An 18,794-nucleotide genomic window follows, 5' to 3' on the forward strand; every position below is an offset into this window, starting at 1 on the left:
TGCACTACTGCACCTGTCTGCAGGTAGTCTAGTCTCAGGCTGCGGGTACTGCACCTGTCTGCAGGTAGTCTAGTCTCACGCTGCGGGTACTGCACCTGTCTGCAGGTAGTCTAGTCTCACCCTGCACTACTGCACCTGTCTGCAGGTAGTCTAGTCTCAGGCTGCACTACTGCACCTGTCTGCAGGTAGTCTAGTCTCACGCTGCGGGTACTGCACCTGTCTGCAGGTAGTCTAGTCTCAGGCTGCGGGTACTGCACCTGTCTGCAGGTAGTCTAGTCTCAGGCTGCGGGTACTGCACCTGTCTGCAGGTAGTCTAGTCTCAGGCTGCGGGTACTGCACTTGTCTGCAGGTAGTCTAGTCTCAGGCTGCACTACTGCACCTGTCTGCAGGTTGTCTAGTCTCAGGCTGCGGGTACTGCACCTGTCTGCAGGTAGTCTAGTCTCAGGCTGCACTACTGCACCTGTCTTCAGGTAGTCTAGTCTCAGGCTGCGGGTACTGCACCTGTCTGCAGGTAGTCTAGTCTCAGGCTGCATTACGTTCACATTCCAACCTTTCATTTGTTTGTTTTTGTTTGTTGAGACTAGCTGTCCTGGCCCTCGCTCCGTATACCAGGCTGGCCTTGAACTCACAGAGATCCTGTGTGCTGGGATTAAAGACGTGTGCCACCACCACCAGCCCAACTTTTTTAAAAATCAATTTCTTTTACAAATTCTCCCTGGCAAGTAACTAGACATTCCAGTTTGACAAGCCCTTTGGATTCCTGCACCACATCTCCGGCCTCAGCTCTCTCCAGTGTGCTCACGCTGATAGCTGCTCATGCCCTTGTGCCCGGCCAGAGACTGGCCTGTGACCCCTGACTCCTCTGCTTCTGCCTTTCCCGTCAGGGTCCCTGTCATCACCTCAGCACTGTCCTACTTTCTGCAGCTCTGATGGTCCCAGAGCTGAGACCAAGATCATTACCTCTGACCTGAGTCAGGTTTGTAGTGAGCTGGAATGTGTACATGGGAGCCTGTGGGCATGGAAAGGGATGCTGTAGTCCATCCGATGAAGTGTGGACTCCCTAGTCCTGGCTAGCCTGGAACTGCTATGTAGTCTAAACAGGCATTAGGCTCACATTGACCCCCAGCCCATCCGTCTACGCTCCCTACACTAGGATTATGGGTGTAAGGTACCACACTCCAAGAGTGTGTATATTTAAATAAAATTATTTCAAAATCAGATATGGGAAAATAGAAATTCCAGATTTGAGACGTTTCTTGGGACATTAAGAGGTCTACAGCAGCAGACTACTTTCCCTGTGGGAAAAGACGGCAGTCACGCCCAGAGCACAGAGCACAGCCCTGCCCTAACCCCTGCCACCTCAGCACCTTGCCCAGGCCACTGGAATACATACCAGCAATGTCACAGTTTCTAAGCTGTGCTTGCACAATGCGGCCCTGCTGTTGGGCTGCTCACCTGCGTTCCCAGATGAAGCCTGCCAGCGAGCTGACTGAGTTCTCTCTGTTCGCACCCTCAGGTTTCCGTTGGCTCAGATCTTGAGGTTCCCTTTGACTAGAGAACTAACTGCAGGCCTGTGTTGGAGCCTGGATCTACTCTTGTTTCAGCCTTATGGATTGCGTTGTAGATTTTTTTTTTTTTTGAGGTCTCCTCTTCCCTGGCCTTTAGTTTGGTGTCTTATTTTAAATAACAGACCTTGGTTCCCGGCCTCCAGAGCCCATGTCCCAGGTCCTCACGTTAGTGGGGCCCCCTTGTTTCAGGCTCACAGTTCACACTCCGCTTCTATGAGGCATGTATCTATCACCCAGGGCCACATGGGATCATTTCACTGTCCTGAAATTCTCCTGAGAGATACCTATTTTATCCTCCTGAGCCCTGGCTGCTGGTCATGGTGTTACTTGGGTTTCCCTTTACCAGCTTCCTTGGCTTTTCAACAGTCGGCCTTGCCTGCACTCACTCAGAGACTCAGGTACCAAGGCTTTGGGAGACAATTGCTCCTCACAGCTTCTCTTTGTGCCTGGCTCTGAGGCAGTCACTCCTCTCAGCAAAGCCTGCACTGTGTGTCCCGCTGTTTGGTTCAGCTGCTGCTGCTTTTCTTACTTGGTGCATCCTGTTGTTGTGATTAGCATGGAGGAGGCGCTAGTTCTCCCGCATGTTCCTCCTCCCCACGCTCATTCCATTAGATTAGCTGTGCTCATTATGGTTAGGTTTGTATCTGAGAAAAAATTTTGTCTTGCTATTTTTTGTCTTTTTCTGTTATTCCCTCCTATACACTAGGATTCTTGAAATGATGACCTGGAGCTTCTGGTCCTCTTGCCTCTTCTGCAAGTGCTGTGATTGCAGGTGGATACCACCAGGCCCATTTTATGTGGTGCGGGGGATGGGAGCCAGAGCTTCATACATGCAGGAACACACTTCACTGGCTGGACCACATCCCCAGTCTGCGGATTCATTACTGGCCTTGAGATATTTACAAATTCATCAGGTCACATGACACTCCTTACTGTGATGACCCTCACTTTCTGTATCTCATTCTTCTCGGAAAAGGATACCTGTGAGACAATGGTTTTAGTCCTTGCGTATCTGAAAATGTGTGTCTTTCTGCAATGGAGTTGTGTTAGCAAGAGGTCATGGATAATTGCAGTCTTGCCCCTGAGACAGTGATTGCTATCTTACTTGACTGTGTTTCCCTCACAAGCCGGGTGTGTGCCCACCTGTGGTCACAGCGACTTAGAAGGCTGAAGCCAGAGGATCACTGGAGACCGGGAGCTGGGACCAGTCTACCCAACATGGCAAGACTTTGTCTCCAAACATGCCAGTTCAGAGAGTAGAGGACTCTATTTCTCCCACTAGCGTCCTCAGCACCCAGCCAAAGGGCTTAGTACTTACAACCTAAGTCCTAGCCAAAGCAGTTTGATGTAGGGTGTCTGTCTGAAGAGCTGGAAGGCGCCATGCCTAGGACTGGCAACCGTGTCTTCTAAGAGTACCTGTTTTGTTCTCTTCATGGTTTCAGTTTGTTAATTCAGACAAATATTGCTGTTTATCTAGCAGGTTCGATGCCATCTGGTACACAAAGTATTCTGTTCTTGAAAATCACTGGCATTTACGAAGTTTTCATTATACTTGTTCTTGGAGCAGATTGGATGTGTCCTAGAAACTGTTTGGTAGAGACATAACTACTTTAAAATGGGCTATTGTGCTGTCCTGTTGGGTGAGCTGAAAGGTCTCCTTTATCTTGCAGGTGGTCACCATGGGCCTTTTCCGAACCATTGCTTTATTTTACCTTGGAAGTTTTGATAACATAGTTCGCCGCTGCATGGTGCAGAAGGCAGAATCCGAAACTGTAGACAAAACTGCCTAATTCTTGCCCCTCGGACAAGAGACTGTATCCAGTGATTTGACAGCTTGCTGCTAATGGAACTCGATCTTTGGCCTCCGGACTCTTGTGTCTTGTTTTTGAATGTGTGAGACTAGACCCAGTGCTCTTCAGACATCTGACTGCAGGCAAAGGGACAGAGTTCGTCTCTACACTGTTACTGTTAACACTATGCAAATATGGACCAGGGCACCACTTGGTTTCTGGGCTTTGAGGCCAAGTGGTGGTCACGTGGGCAGTAGTGTCAGGGGAACAGGGTAAAGGACAGAACCCCAGAACGGGAAATCCAGTTTTTCATTGATCCTCCCCTCATGCCCATAGAGATTAAGAAATGTACTTGGTGGCACACAAGGACTTTTGAGGGTTTCTTTTGATTTTTGGTTTTATTTTTTCATGAAAAAATGGTGTCTGGGTTTTGATTAGTTTTTTTTTGTTTGGTTTTTGGTTTTTGATTTTTTCAGTGTATGTTATTCAAGGTGTGTCTTCCTCAAAGCAGTGAGCCTGACCATCAGCTCCTCTGTGCCTGTTGGGAACTCCTGCTCGTGAAGCTGGCTTCTCTCTCTCTTTGATCCCTACGCTATGGGGGATGAGAGAGCCGTGCAGAGGAAGGCAAGAGGCTGAGCCCTTCGCATAGGCAGATGGGGCTTTCTTGTCTTCCGAAGACTAATACGTAGAACATTTTCATTTTTGTTCATGGGGAAACACAGCCTTCTTACATGTTTTCTGAATAGAAATAAAATCTCCTAGAAGCTTGAAAGTTTACAGTTTCTTCAGTAGCCGTGTTGACGTGGAGTTCATAGTTCCATACAGCGAGTCTCCAAAGCATGATGTTCTTACCCTGTCAGCAGACATGTAGCTTTTAGGGAAGGCAGCTGGTTGCATATTTTCAGTCTAGCTACTCGTAAAAGCTGACTGATTTTGAAAACCCTCTTAGAAGTAAGATGTGCAGCTGCTCTGCCTTGCACTGACTCGACAGTGTCCCCAGTGTGTAAGGAGACCTTTGCTGCTCTAGGTGCAGCCTGTGTCCCTGCTCACTCTGTTCACGGTGCAGCTCCAGGCCTGTTGTCTTTGCCTTCATGTCTTGTCCTGTTCTCCTGTGTATGAAGTTGAGCATTCCAGTTCATTCCACTGGGAAAATACCTCTACTTTCAAAGAAAAAAAAAAAACTTTTTAAGTGTTAAAAAAAGACAAACACAACAAAAATCTATTGAAAACCTAGAAATTATTGCCATGGCAAACATTTGGTTTTTGCTTTTCTCTCTTTTCCTTCTCCCTCTCTCTTTTCTTAAACTGGCTTTTGTTTTTGGCCTGGTCTCCTGCCACAGCCCCCGAGTGCCGGCAGTACAGCCCTGCACCACTATAGCCAATGGGCCACACATTTTATTTTCTCTTTGAATTTTTCAAGCTCTTTACTTTACGGTGGCTTATTTTTTAATTAATTTATTTATTAATTTTTAATTTAATTTTTTAATTAAGATATCTAGTGGCTCCATCTTTATCGAGACCTAGAAGAATGTATTTTAAATGCCATTACAGAGATGGCTTTGTTATGTGCATTGCGTACTGTGACTTTGTTCTGTGTGTAGCAGTAGGTGGACCGTGTCAGAGTGGTTCCAAGGCTCCTCCAAGTCTGATCTAGCCAAAGTTTGCGACTTATGTCCCGTTGGACAGCTGGTGGAGTGGACGGTGGCGACAGGTTCCTCATTCACAGGAACTGCATCCCTGTCTGCACAGCTTCCAATTTTATTTTCTTATAAATGTTCCCAGATGGTTGGCACCTCCTACTAGTATCTCTTAAAATGTAGTCCAAGGTGGAGTCTGAGAAAGGACAATTAACTTTTTCATTATACCATTTCCAGACAGTCTTTGGGTAGAGGCTGGCTCTGTGGATAATGCCTGAAATACAGGGAAGAGCCTTGTTTCATGGGAGGAGATGCCACCCTACCCCAGCTTAAACTCGGGTCTGCAGCCCATGATGCCACGGCATGAGCCTTATTGTCCACTGTTAGAGGCCCCAACACCCTCACTCAGAAAGCCTCAGAAAAATCTTCTAAAGTTGATACCGTAATTCATTTGTCATCAAGACTTGAACCTGTTTTGAGAATATTGTACTTGTTAACCTTACCAGACTCCACGCAAATGTCCTGTGCATCAGTATGTGTCCCCGGTACCTTTGAGAAGTCCGGCCGGCATGAACTCTGACACACAGGCGTCCCACAAGACTGTGATTTTATCCCAGGTGTGGAAACAGTAATGGCTTGGTGGGGGACAGCTCGGTTGTTAGGGAGATTATCAACTTTCTCTTCTTCCTGACAGTTGACCGCAGGGCATTCTTTACCACTGAGTTCCTAAGCCCAGCTGTAAGTTCTGCTGTAGTGTTTCCTCTGAGTGACCGGGAGCTTGTGGGCTTTCAGTTTTGAATGCCTGCTCTGCTAGCTTGGGTTGTATTATTTTATTAGAATACATCCTATCTTTATTTGAAAATTAACATCACTCTCCTATGTAAACTCCAACATAAATTTAGGGACCATTCATAATTGAGAATGAATAGGAAATATTCTTCATTTAACTTGTTTTTTAAAAAGGGTGCCAGACTAGGAAGTGACTCAGTGGGAGAACCCTTGCCTGCCCGTGTGAAGGCCTGGGACTCACTTCAGGTCACTCCAGAAACATCTTTTTCTTAAGGTTATTCTCTCCTATGGCTTTACGATTTAACAATTTACACAGTTGATTATTTAGAATGTTGTGCTCTCTTTTAATTAATACTTACATATAATTTAGTGGTATATATTTATCTGGACCTGTTAAATCATATTGATTCCTGAAAGCAGGATTTGTAGTTGGTGTTTGACAGTTAGCAGGTGAGAGCATTTCTGCCACAGCTGCTTTAACGCAGACAGCTGCACGCATTTGCCTCAGTGAATTAGATCACCATATTTAAGTTTTTATATTGTGTTCTGATTGAAACATGTCTTACTGCAGGCAGAGTTAATATTCACTCTTTTTGCTTGAGGATGCATTGTGTCTTTCTCGTTTTCCTTAGTCCTCGGGACCCCAGCTTTCAAAGCCCCCGCTGACCACCACCCTCAGGTTCTGGACTGGGCCTCGCTGCTCTGACCGTGGTCATTATATTTTATACTTGTTTGTGGTGAGAACTCGACATTTTTACACTGACAAAGAACACATGGCTGTTTTGATATTTAGAAAGGGCTGTATTTAGGAGCTTTTGTGGCATTACTGTAACAGTTTTCATACCTTGTATTTCTGAACTACACACACAAAATAAATGGGAACAAGCTTTACTGCTCTGAGAATTTATTTTTCTAGAAATTTGACTTGTTCAAGATACTACTATTCAAAATATAAGTCTTTTATAGTGATGTTTCTCCTGGGCTTCCTAAGCTTTTCATAAGGCCTGATTTTTACTACTTTTAGGAAATACTGTAACAATATACACTTCGGAGTCCAGACATTTGTTTCAATTATGCTCAGTCTATGGGAGTAAAATCTTAAGAAACAAAGAATTTAAAACTTTTTGAGCAGTTACATTTCATATGCAAATAGAGTTCCTGGCCTTTGTGCCTGCATATTCTGTGACCTGTCTGGGCTTGGCGTTAGCAAGCTGTGAGTAACTCGCAGATGTAGGTAGAAACATTTACCCACACTGAGCGGACATCTTTGGACACCATTGGAATTGTATGTTACCCTTTGCTTCTTTTTCTCACTCTTGGAGGGAAAAAAAAGTGCAACAGTCGCACATATATATATATACATATACATTTGCGTATATATACATACACATACATACATATATATGCGTATATATATACACACACACATACATATATATAATGTTTCTTGTAAGACTCATAGATAACATTTCTTATGTTGACAATATCTCATTTCCTGTTTGCTGAGTGTTCTTTCATTTTATTAATCATTCTCTGTTAAATTTTATTATATACATTTTCTGCATCTATATGTTGATTATATGATTATCTTGTTTATACTTTTACTTTTATTTGCTGTACACAATGATGGGTTTTATTTTATTTTTTGAACTTATACAGTATATTTACATTTATTTATCTACATTTAATACTTACATATTTATGTTTTTTTCATGTGTTGTGTCCTGGTATTTTCTTCTTTTTTTATTTCTTTTTTAAAAATTGTTTTTATTGAGCTATATATTTTTCTCTGCTCCCCACTTTCTCTCCCCTTCCCTTCTACCTTCTCCCATGGACCCCAAGCTTCCAATTTACTCAGGAAATCTTGTCTTTCTCTACTTCCCATGTAGATTAGATCCATGTATGTCTCTCTTAGTGTCCTCATTGTTGTCTAGGTTTTCTGAGATTGTGAATTGTAGGCTGGTTTTTGTTTGCTTTATGTTTAAAAACCACTTATGAGTGAGTGTATATGATATTTGTCTTTCTGGGTCTGGGTTACCTCACTCAGTATGGTGTTTTCTAGATCCATCCATTTGCCTGCAAATTTCAAGATGTCATTTTTTTTTCTGCTGTGTAGTACTACATTGTGTAAATGTACCACATTTTCCTTATCCATTCTTTGGTCCAGGGGCATTTAGGTTGTTTTCAGGCTCTGACTATGACAAACAACGCTGCTGTGAACATAGTTGAGAACATGTCCTTATGGCATGATTGAGCATCCTTTGGATATATACCCAAAAGTGGTATTGCTGGGTCTTGAGGTAGGTTGTTTCTTAATTTTTCTGAGAAATTGCCATACTGATATCCAAAGTAACTATACCAACTTGCAATCCCACTAGCAGTGCAGGAGTGTTCCCTTTACTCCACAACCTCTCCAGCATAAGTTATCGGTGTTTTTGATCTTGGCCATTCTTACAGGTGTAAGATGCAATCTCAGAGTTGTTTTGATTTGCATTTCTTTGATGGCTAGGAATGTTGAGCATTTCCTTAAGTGTCTTTCAGCCCTGTTAGATTCCTCTGTTTAGGTCTGTACCTCACTTTTTTTTTTTTATTGGATTATTTGTTCTTCTGATGACCAGTTTCTTGAGTTCTTTGTATATTTTGGAGATCAGACCTCTGTCTGATGTGGGGTTAGTGAAGATCTTTTCCCATTCTGTAGGCTGTCGTTTCGTCTTGTTGACCGTGTCCTTTGCTGTGGCTATATTTAGGAAGTGGTCTCCTGTGCCAGTGCATTCAAATGTACTTCCCACTTTCTCTTCTGTGAGTTTCAGTGTGGTTGGTTTTATGTTTGATCCATTTGGATTTGAGTTTTGTGCATGTGGATAGATATGGATCTATTTTCATTCTTCTACATCTTGATATCTATAAACAAACTGAAAAATAAAAACTACATGGTCATCTCATTAGATGCTGAAAAAGCCTTCAACAAAATACAACATCCCTTCATGATAATGATGGGTTTTATAAATACATTTCACTAAGTATAATATTTTGGGGACATATTGAATTGCAAGCTGAACTTTTCTTTGTATTTGAAAAATTCATATTCAAATAGCATATATTACTCCTACAATTTGTATTTTGGATGTTTAAAAGAAAGTTATTACTTGATTTCTATATTACTAATGATTTTATGTAAACCCGCATTTTTTCCCCTCTTTTTGCATATAACGGTTGACTTGCAATGATGAGTCTTCTAGCTCCAGAGATAAAGACTTGTGTACGTGTCCTCTCCCTCCTGGTGACTTCAGCCCTGTCTTCTTCCTTCCCAGCCCTCACCCCTCCACCCTTCTGCTATCTTTGCTATACATCCTACACATCTTCCTGGAGAAAGAGAAGTCGTCACCACTCCTATCCCCCTGCATCCACTCACTTCTCTGACACAAAGATCTGAATGCCAAGTGCCTTTGTAGGCAAGGACCCAAGACAAATGTAGTCTCGTTCCTCACATGGTTTTTAATCTGGTGGGAAATAGCCAGAAAGTGTAAGTGTACTGGGATTGACAAGAGGTGTGAATGAGCCATGTTGACGAATACAGGGCTGATTGGTTCAAGGCACCGCTGGGCATTTCACATGTTTTAACTCAATGAAACCAAACATGCATACTGTGAACATCAGTCTTTATACCTGACGGATAAGGGAACAGGCACAGAGAGGCTATTAACCAGCTCAAGGTCACACAGCTGTCAAATTAATGGAGTCAGGATTCTACTCAGGCTTCCGGTTTTTCATCTCTTAGCCTTCAAAACAAGCCACGTCTAAGGAGTACAATGGAATCTGAAGGCTTCCTGGAGAAGTAGGGGCAGATCTTACAGAAAGAACAACTAGGAATTGCCTGGATGGAAAGGTGGTTATGTTTTAGAGAAAGGAACAGAATGTGAGGGCAAAAGATGTTAAGAAACCCTGTTCAGACACAGCGCAGTGGGAGAGGAACAAAGAGACCAAGGGAGGCACCAGAAGGCAATGTGGCTGTGACTAGAGCAAGTGGAAGGGGTGGGCAGGGCTTGGCCAGATTGTGTCAGGAATGAGTGGCTGGCCTTTGGATTCCCATGAAATAGTAAGATTTAAGTTTCAGAAAGGTGTGGTATCTCTTGGAATTCAGTTTTAATGTTGCCCCAGACCTTGGAGATTGCAGCAAATAATCTCCCCAAATTAGCAAATCAGGTACCCTGTTAGCGAATCAGGTACCCGGTTAGCAAATCGGGTACCCTGTTAGCGAATCAGGTACCCGGTTAGCAAATCGGGTACCCTGTTAGCGAATCGGGTACCCGGTTAGCACATCGGGTACCCGGTTAGCACATCAGGTACCCGGTTAGACATACTGGCAGAAATGTCACTTCAAAGGATTTTGAAGTGCTTGGCTTTGGGAAATAGGGTTGTATTGGTGTCGTGAAGGTAAGACATGGTTGCCAGGATGACCCATGACCTTGTCTGAATAGGAGGGAAGGGTACCGCACAGATGGCAGAGATGGAGGAGCAGCAGCTCAAGCCTAGGAGCGTCAGGGACTGTGGGCCACGGCAGACTGAGGGCAGGCCTTGCTGCTCTGGACTTCCGCCCTCCAGAGCACAGGAATACTCAGAGCTAAGTCACACCGTTTGCGGCCTCTGGACACAGAAGCCCTGGGACACAAGCATTCTAACTCTGGATAGTCTGATTACTTTCATTTGCAGTTAATATCCTGGAGACACTGTGAGCTCTGCTAAGCAGTGTAGTTAGTAATTGCATGCAGGAATATAAATTCTTCTCACCCCTCGGTATGAATGGTGAGTTCCCACTTGTTGGTTCAACTGTGGCAGTTTCTATCCAAAAAGTAAGCAGGTTTTGAAAGTGTCAAGATGAGCTCCTCTCCTCAGCCTGCCTCCATTCGGAAGCCAAGGAAAAGGCAGTTCTCTTTTCTTCCTTTTGTAAACCAACCCTTTGGCCCCTGTTTCTGCATTGCTGCTCTGGAGCTGGGCACTGAACCCAGAGCCTCGCCAAGTCAAGGCCCTCTCACCCCAGGCCCTTGCTCACTGTTAACTTTGCACTCCACTGTGACTTATTTCTAGTTCGTGCCTAGTTGTGGAGGTTGTGGCTTCATATTGTAATGTGTTTTTGAGGCTTGGGGGCCACCATGGCTAGAGAGGTGAGTTTCTTGGTTAAGTCTAATTTGTTTAGATCTCATAAAAGTGACAAGAATGACTGGCCAGCAGAGAACACACAAATACATGACTATGGGAAGAAAGGTCTGAGTCTAAATGGACTGGAGCGTGCAATGCTTGCACACCCATACCATTGCACTGCTCTGCACAAGAGTCCGCGATGCCTGTGAAATTAATAGCTGCACTTCAACCTTCATTCCAGGCCTGAGAAATGGTAGTTTTTTAAGTAGATCATTTTATTTAGGTTCTATGGAGTACCAACCGGTCTCCGCCTCTCTCTATCTCTATCTTCCTCATTCATTCATTTTGTTTACAGATTTATTTCTACTCCACTTGTGGTTATAGTTTTTTAACCTGAAATAACCCAAATGATTACTTTTAAAAAATTCATCTTTCTATTTTTAATTATTCTCTCAGTGAAGGGTCTCTCCCCTCACTGTCAATTAAAGGTTGCATAGCTGGAAAGATTTGATGTAGACTTACATTAATCAGTGTTATATCCATTCTAGAATGTTCTTTTTCAGTTTCATACACTTGGGGAACTTTCACATTGATCCTCAAGAGACCTTCCTGGGCAATGCTGTGAAGCGCCAAGCAGCAGGTGGTGAGCCTGGCAGTGCAGAGAATGACGAAGGGAAATGAGACGCTTGCTACAGCCCCATTCTCTGTCTTGGTCCCTTTTCCTTCTGGTAAGATGCAACCAGGCAGACATGGTAAAGGTTGGTCCCTGAACTCCTAGGAGGTAGAATCCACCTTGAGAAGTAAAAAGGCCATGATACATTCGTCTAGAAGGTCTCAGTCACTTGTCCCCAGGTGTTGGTCAAGGCCAAGATGCCATAGAAGGATCCAGTCTGGGGAAACCCTTAGGTGAAAGTTTCTTTCTCTGAGAATAGAGATCCCTTTGTCCTGGCTGTCCCCTCTGCAGAAGTACAGCCACCATGCCCTGAGCCGTGTCCTCTCGATTCCTCACTCCAGCGTGAGGTAGGAAGAGTGCAAACGCTTTCGATTCCTCTTAAGTAATTTGGGGGGTTAAGGCGTGAGGCCCCCTGAACTATTTTCATAGAATAGCACCATTTCTCCTGTTTCCGTGAGAAAACATACCTCATGCCTCACTCCAGCACACGCCTCGTTTTCTGCCGTGCTGCCCCAAATCCCCCTTTATCCCTGAGGAGCAGACACGTGAGGGCGCCTGTTCTCACAGGACAGAGGGTGTCTGCTGGCTAACAGGGTGAGACAAGTGACCCCCCCCAAAATGTGATGGACTATATATAAAATACACACACACACACACACACACACACACACACGCGCGCGCGCGCGCGCACAGCTTTGGGGGCTAAGGATGTAGCTCCCTTGGTACAGTGCTTGCCTAACGTACATGAAGCCCAAATTTTAACCCCAACATCACACAAATGGGTCATTGTGCATACCTGTAATCTTAACACCTGTAGGTGGAGGCAGGGAAATTGTTAAGTTCAGGTTTATCCTTTGTGACATAGCAAATGCAAGGCCCACCTGGGCTGGCTGAGCCTGGCCTCAAGCACAAGTCAATAAGGTAGAAGGGGAGAGAAGACTCCCCATGTTGTCCTCTGACTTTACATGTGTTCCAGGGCACATGCTCCCCACCACCTCATACCCTGTACACACAGACTTAGAATGAGGAAAAGGTGACGTCTGAATGTGTCATAGGAGGCGTCTGTCTTATTTCCATGACTATACTAATCCATCACGCCTGTCCACCCCACACATGTCGTCTGTCCTTGACTCCTATGCAGCAATCTTCTGTGCTGGGGGAGAACAATTTGTCCCCTTGATCGCCCCTCTTAACTGTTGATACTGGTGAAGGTATCTTCTGGGGTGAGGCCATCTCAGGCTGGCTGCTAGTCAGAGCTGAGGACATTCGAAATCTTACCTGAGCCATGTTAGGATTATAGGTTTTCAGGGGGTGGGGATCCAGCCTCCACCCAGCGCTAGGACTGTTGGCCGGAGGAAGAACAGTTACTGGATTATTCTAAAGCACTCTCTCAGTACATGCTGCTCTCCCCTCTTCTCTGGTCCACTGAGAGTCAGGTCTGCCCTTGGCCACCAAGATAGGTTTACAGAGATGCAAGTTAAAAGGACCTATGTGCTCATGAGGTCAGCCTACCAGTTGGGATTTACCTTGGCTATTCTTTAACAAGCCAAGAAGCACCAGTGACCATCCACTACCGGTAGACTTCAGCCTCTGAGGAGCATGCCCTGCTGGTTCTGGACTTCTGCCCTCCAATGGGTCTGAGGTACTCAGGCAGAAATTACACTGCTTTTGGTACCTGGACACAGAAGCTCTAGGAAACAATCTAACTTTGATTATTCTGATTATTTCATTTGCAATTAATATATGGGAGATTGTACTAGGGATCACCTCTCTTCGCCCGAGGGCAGCACACTGGTAGGTACCACTGTTCTGGGACCAGTAATCTCTGACCATTGAGAGCCGGTAACCTGATGTTTTTGTTTGTGTACACTACACCCATGGTTAGCTGAGGGTCTGTATGATTTTATACACATACTACACATAGTTGTGTACACTATAAATAGTTTAATTGTAAATACACTACACACACGCTTAGAGTTGGCACCTGTGCACACACAAGGGTCCATGCATTTGTGCCCATAGTGCTTATGCAGTTAGAAAGGGTCCAGTATAGTGTGTGCACACTATTGGGACTGCCTACACATCACACACAGAAAAGGGCCATGTGACTGTGCACATATTACACAGGCAGTTAGAAAAGGTCTATTTGATTGTGCACATGTACACAGATGATTAGAAAGGGTTCCTGGGACTGCACACAGAAAGGTCCGTGGGACTGTACACTCACCACACACAGAAAGGGGGCCATGTGACTTGCATTACACATGCATTCACAAAAGGTCCAAGCAATTGTGCACACAGTCCACATTAGAAAAGATTCATGCAATTGTGCACACCCCACATTGGGTTAGAAAGGGTCCACGCGAGTTGCCACTTGCCCGGCCCTTGCTATGGGCGCGCCCACCCAGCAGCCAGTCCCACAGACCCTAAGAGGCCCCTCGCACACCCACCAAGCCGGCAGCACGGGAGGCCCGCGCCACCCACTGTCCCGAATCCAGCGTAGCCTGCGGGTGGCCGCCACCCAGGCTAGTGTCCGCGCCTGGCGCGCGCTCCCCCGGGCGGCCGCGGCGCCTTTAACCCGGGAGGCGGGCGGAGGCGGCGGGCGGGCGCTCAGAGGAGGGCTCTTTCTTTCTTCTTTTTTTGAATGAACATGACGTACTACAGGAAACCAGGCGCTCCAGCGGAGAATGAAGTAAGAGGCCGGGCCCCCAGCCCCGCGCCCGCCCCCTTCCTCCCCGGACCGCCCTCCCGCCCTGCGTCCGGGTCCCCGCCGAGCCGCCGCGGCCGCCACCGAGGTGCCCGGGCCCTCCCCGGCCGCAGCAGTCACCGCCTAGCCGGGTTCGCCGAGTGAGCGCGAGGACGCAGCCGCCAGCGCCGCACGGAGCAGAGGAGGAGAAAGGGTGCGCAACCCGGAGGCGGGGTGCGCCGGTGAGGTGCAGCGGAAGAGGGGGCCGGTGGGGGGGGGGGAACTTCGTAGCAGTCATCCTTTTTAGGAAAAAGAGGGGGGGCAAACCCTCCCCCACCACCTCTTCTCCCGCAGCGCACCACAAACAGCGCGCGCGGGCTGCTCACTCGGCAACGGCGGCCCGGCGCGTCCCTGCTTGTATTTATCAAGCTGCTCCCACCCCCCACCCCATTTTTCGGAAAACGTATTGGCCTTTCGGAGTTTAATCAGAAGAGCATTCTCGTCCCCGTTCCTCTCCGCTCTTCCATCGTCCCCCTCGCGTGTCTCTGTCGTGAAGGGCTGAAGCAATCCGGTGGCTACCGATCCATGTCTGCGCTCGAGCGTGTGTGTGCGAGTGTAAATTGCCGAGAAGAGGGGGAAATCACAGGACTTCTGCAAATGCTGGACTGAAAATTGTAATTCATCTGCTGCCGCTGCTGCTTTTTTGGCAACGCTGTCGTGCTCTTGAAATCTCCGGTTGGAATTCCTACGGGTTAACATTTTCAGTGAAGCCGAAGTGTGGGGACGCAATCTGGAAACCCTGTTGATTTTTACTCCACCTAGCCCCCCACCTCCAACTACTGATTCATTGCAAGTTTCAAAGAAGCTTATACAAGGAGACTTTTGAAGATCAATGGTGTCGTTGCCTTATGTATTTGTTTGGGTTTTACCAAAAAAAAAAGAAAGAAACTTGACAGAAGATCATGCCGTCCTTAAAAAATACAGTAAGTTTTTTGCACAGGAATTTGGTTTAATGTAACTTTCAACGGACGCATTTCAATTTTTCTTTTCTTTCTTTTTCTTTTTTTACTTTAAATGCATTCGAACAAATTCAGTTTCCAGACAGTTTAATTCGTTCTCTTTAGCGTGTAACTTGTAGCGGATATGCCCTTCCTCCCCTGAGAATATAAAGGAGAACACACCTGATTTTAACTTGCTAGGTCGTCCCGCCCCTCACCTTTCAGCATTGCGGAGGAAGTAGAAGGATATTAACGCAGCTTAATAAATAATGTGCCTCATGAAATAAAGAGCCAAAAGGAATTTGAATAAAAATTTCCTGCATCTCATGCCAAGGGGGAAACACCAGAATCAAGTGTTCCGCGTGACTGAAGACACCCCCTCATCCAGGAATGCAAAAGTACATCCAATAAAAGAACTGGATTATAACTATCCTTTTTTTCTTTTCTTTTTTTCTTTTGGGGCCGTGGGGCGGGAGTCGGGACTAGAAGTTCTGTTGGTACCTGCAGCTTTTTTGGGGGAAGGATGGCGCAAGCCGGGAGAACAGGGTATGATAACCGGGAGATCGTGATGAAGTATATCCATTATAAACTGTCACAGAGGGGCTACGAGTGGGATGCGGGAGATGCGGACGCCGTGCCCCCGGGGACCGCCCCCACCGCTGGCATCTTCTCCTTTCAGCCTGAGAGCAACCCCACGCCCGCTGTGCACCGGGACATGGCTGCCAGGACGTCGCCACTAAGGCCCATAGTCGCCACCGCTGGGCCTGCGCTCAGCCCGGTGCCACCTGTGGTCCACCTGACTCTCCGCCGGGCTGGGGATGACTTCTCCCGTCGCTACCGTCGCGACTTCGCGGAGATGTCCAGTCAGCTGCACCTGACGCCCTTCACCGCGAGGGGACGCTTTGCTACGGTGGTGGAGGAACTCTTCAGGGATGGGGTGAACTGGGGGAGGATTGTGGCCTTCTTTGAGTTCGGTGGGGTCATGTGTGTGGAGAGCGTCAACAGGGAGATGTCACCCCTGGTGGACAACATCGCCCTGTGGATGACTGAGTACCTGAACCGGCATCTGCACAACTGGATCCAGGATAACGGAGGCTGGGTAGGTGCATGTCTGGCTGAAACTAGTCTGGGCTTTGCTCTTAAGACTGAGATGCAGAGGTTGGGGGTGAGTGGATCCTGGGTCAAAGTAAGCTATGGAGCGAATGAAATAAAATCAAGTTTATAGCTTTGCTCCCTGAGCCCCTGCCTCTGGTTAGATCCCACTCTGCCAACACTGTGCTAGCTCCTGCCCGCAGGCTGTGAAAGAGCAAAGGTCCAGCTTTTTTGATCCCCTAGGATTTGGAGCTAAACCGTACCCCTTCACTGACTCCCAGTGTTACTTAAAGTCGGAGTAGCTTGTTGCAGATGTGTGGGGTCCTGTGTAGGAACCAGACCTCCGGCCTTCTCCCTTGACCTGCATATCCTTAGCTCCTCTGGCGAACTAATGACTGAGAGGGTCCAACTAGTCAAACAGGCTCCACCAGAGGACGCAGGCATACCTTTTCTGACTCACTTGGGAACATTTTCCCAAAGAAAAACAATACAGCCCCCTTTCCTGGAAATTATAGCTAAGCTTGTAACAAGGTAAGCTCACATGCATGGATGTTTGTGGACTCCAGTCTGCGCCAGAGTCCCACTGGGCATGGTGTGTGTGCACCCTGGAGGACAGGCTGTGGGTGTTCTTTCCGTCGGCTAGACTGCAGGGGCTCCAGACTGCGCGCTGTAACTCACACATGATTCGGAAGCTAACATCCATTTTAATATCCTTTACTTATCTCTACATACAATCTACATTGTTTTGTGATCTCCACTGCTAAGTGGACTTGCATCTAGGGTGTCTGCGGAAGAAATAATAACACCTAGCTGTGGAGTGTCTGGTCCTGACTTAAGTTGAAATTATTAGTATCCATAGCTTTGATGAGCATCTATGGAGTGATAATTTTCTGATATCTTGGGAAATCAAACTTCCATTATTTTACCATGAGATTTAAGCTTTTTCCTGGTTCCGGACAGGGGCATAGGGAGCAGACTCAGGCTTGTTATACCTAAAATAATTAAGTTACAAAAAAGTCAGCAATCATTGTCTGACATTTTTTTAAAGACTTTGTTTTAATGAAAAAGATTTTCATTTTAGTTTTGCCTTGGATAGTCTCAGGAGAACGACTAACTTTTTATAGCACCTAACAGGAGCAAAAAGTCTATAATTGACTACAGGTGAATCAAATATCTAGAAACACATTATGTTTTTACTACAGTTTGCAAGGTGTGCTAATATTTATGGGCCCCAAACAGAAAAAGCCAAGAAAAATAGATGGTTGATGTGAACATCTGATCTTATTGGCCAAAGTTGACAAAATATTGTTGGCACGGTTCAAGATTTAAAAGTAAAATTAACTGAAATATCCAAGTTTACGTGCCTGAAATTCACATGTCCTTTGTGAATCGCTCGTTTGTTGGCTTCCCACATGATCAGATTGTTGGCTGAAGGATGGAAACTGAGCTTGTTAGATGTTTAGTTAAGTAGGTGGCTGGTCGTTCAGCCTCTGTAATGGGGACTTCAGGCTCCAGAAGAAGCCTTCTAAAGCCAAAGTAAAACAATTTAATGGTTTTGTTATTTCATATTTTTATGAAAAAAAATCAATCTGTTTCTCTCTTCTTGAAGGAAACTCAAGGCAGTAAGTGTGTGGTCTTGACTATCAGAAAGATGTGGGAAGCAGGACCGTCTGCTTCTGGGGGAGCTTCAGATGCAGCCTGACCTCTGTTGTCAGGTTGCAGTGTGTTGATGAGGCAGAAGACTGAGGTTTCTTTTTAAATGAAGCATCTCCTTTTTCTGTGTTCATCATCAAGTTTTTGTTGTAGGGCCTATCTTTGTGGTCCGCAGGTATCTGAGGCATAGACTTCATGTTATGAAGCCAAACCACAATGGCATACTGGAAGAGATGATAAAAACTTTTTTTGACAAAGCCTCTTATAGCAAACATAAGTCACAAAGAACCACAAATGGCTGATGGTAAAAGAAAATGTCTAATAGTTTCCAGAGCAACCATAAATGGATGACTATGCTGGAAAAGAACCGAATTGGCAAGAAAAGACTGTGTATCAGAAAATAGAATCATATGTAAACATTTTGGAATAAAAGTGGTAGCAATTGAGAGTTTGTAGTGATTGGTCTATCAGCCTATGGTTTCCAATGTGTCTTATTAACTTGAATTTTTGTTTTAGGCATTTAGCATATAGATTTCCCTTTAACCTTAAGCTAGGATTGTATCTCTAGTATGTTGCACATTGCGGTGATGTTTTAATAACAATAGCTAAGTTTCAGCAGACAGCCTGTTTTCTTGATATGAGAAAATGATGGGAATGGTGGGAATAACTTCCTGTGGTCATTTACAGACACTTTAGACTTGAAATTACTTTTTGTCTTCTGCTTCAAAGACAGAGTGCTCCAACGCTGGGGAAGACTGTGTTTCATGTT

General features: G+C 45.7%; 2 protein-coding genes across 3 annotated transcripts in view; both read left to right on the forward strand.

Moving 5' to 3' along the window:
- The window catches only part of Kdsr (3-ketodihydrosphingosine reductase), a 49,868-nt gene extending 42,550 nt beyond the window's left edge, over positions 1-7,318 (forward strand). The window contains exon 10 of one of the 2 annotated variants that reach the window (XM_041648694.1): positions 3,239-7,318. In XM_041648694.1, coding sequence (XP_041504628.1) covers positions 3,239-3,358 — 120 coding nt within the window. In that variant the 3' untranslated portion in view covers positions 3,359-7,318. The remainder of the gene's footprint in view (positions 1-3,238) is intronic. The other variant, XM_041648693.1, reaches the window with a different exon arrangement.
- Positions 7,319-14,561: 7,243 nt separating this feature from the next.
- The window catches only part of Bcl2 (BCL2 apoptosis regulator), a 173,070-nt gene continuing 168,837 nt past the window's right edge, over positions 14,562-18,794 (forward strand). Inside the window, exon 1 of the mRNA XM_041648173.1 lies at positions 14,562-16,379. Within this exon, the coding sequence (XP_041504107.1) occupies positions 15,804-16,379 (576 nt within the window). The 5' untranslated portion in view covers positions 14,562-15,803. The remainder of the gene's footprint in view (positions 16,380-18,794) is intronic.

This window comes from Microtus oregoni, unplaced genomic scaffold, assembly GCF_018167655.1.
Source record: "Microtus oregoni isolate MIOR12 unplaced genomic scaffold, Mior012 000003F_ref0000135, whole genome shotgun sequence".
In the NCBI taxonomy this organism is placed as follows: Eukaryota; Metazoa; Chordata; class Mammalia; order Rodentia; family Cricetidae; genus Microtus; species Microtus oregoni.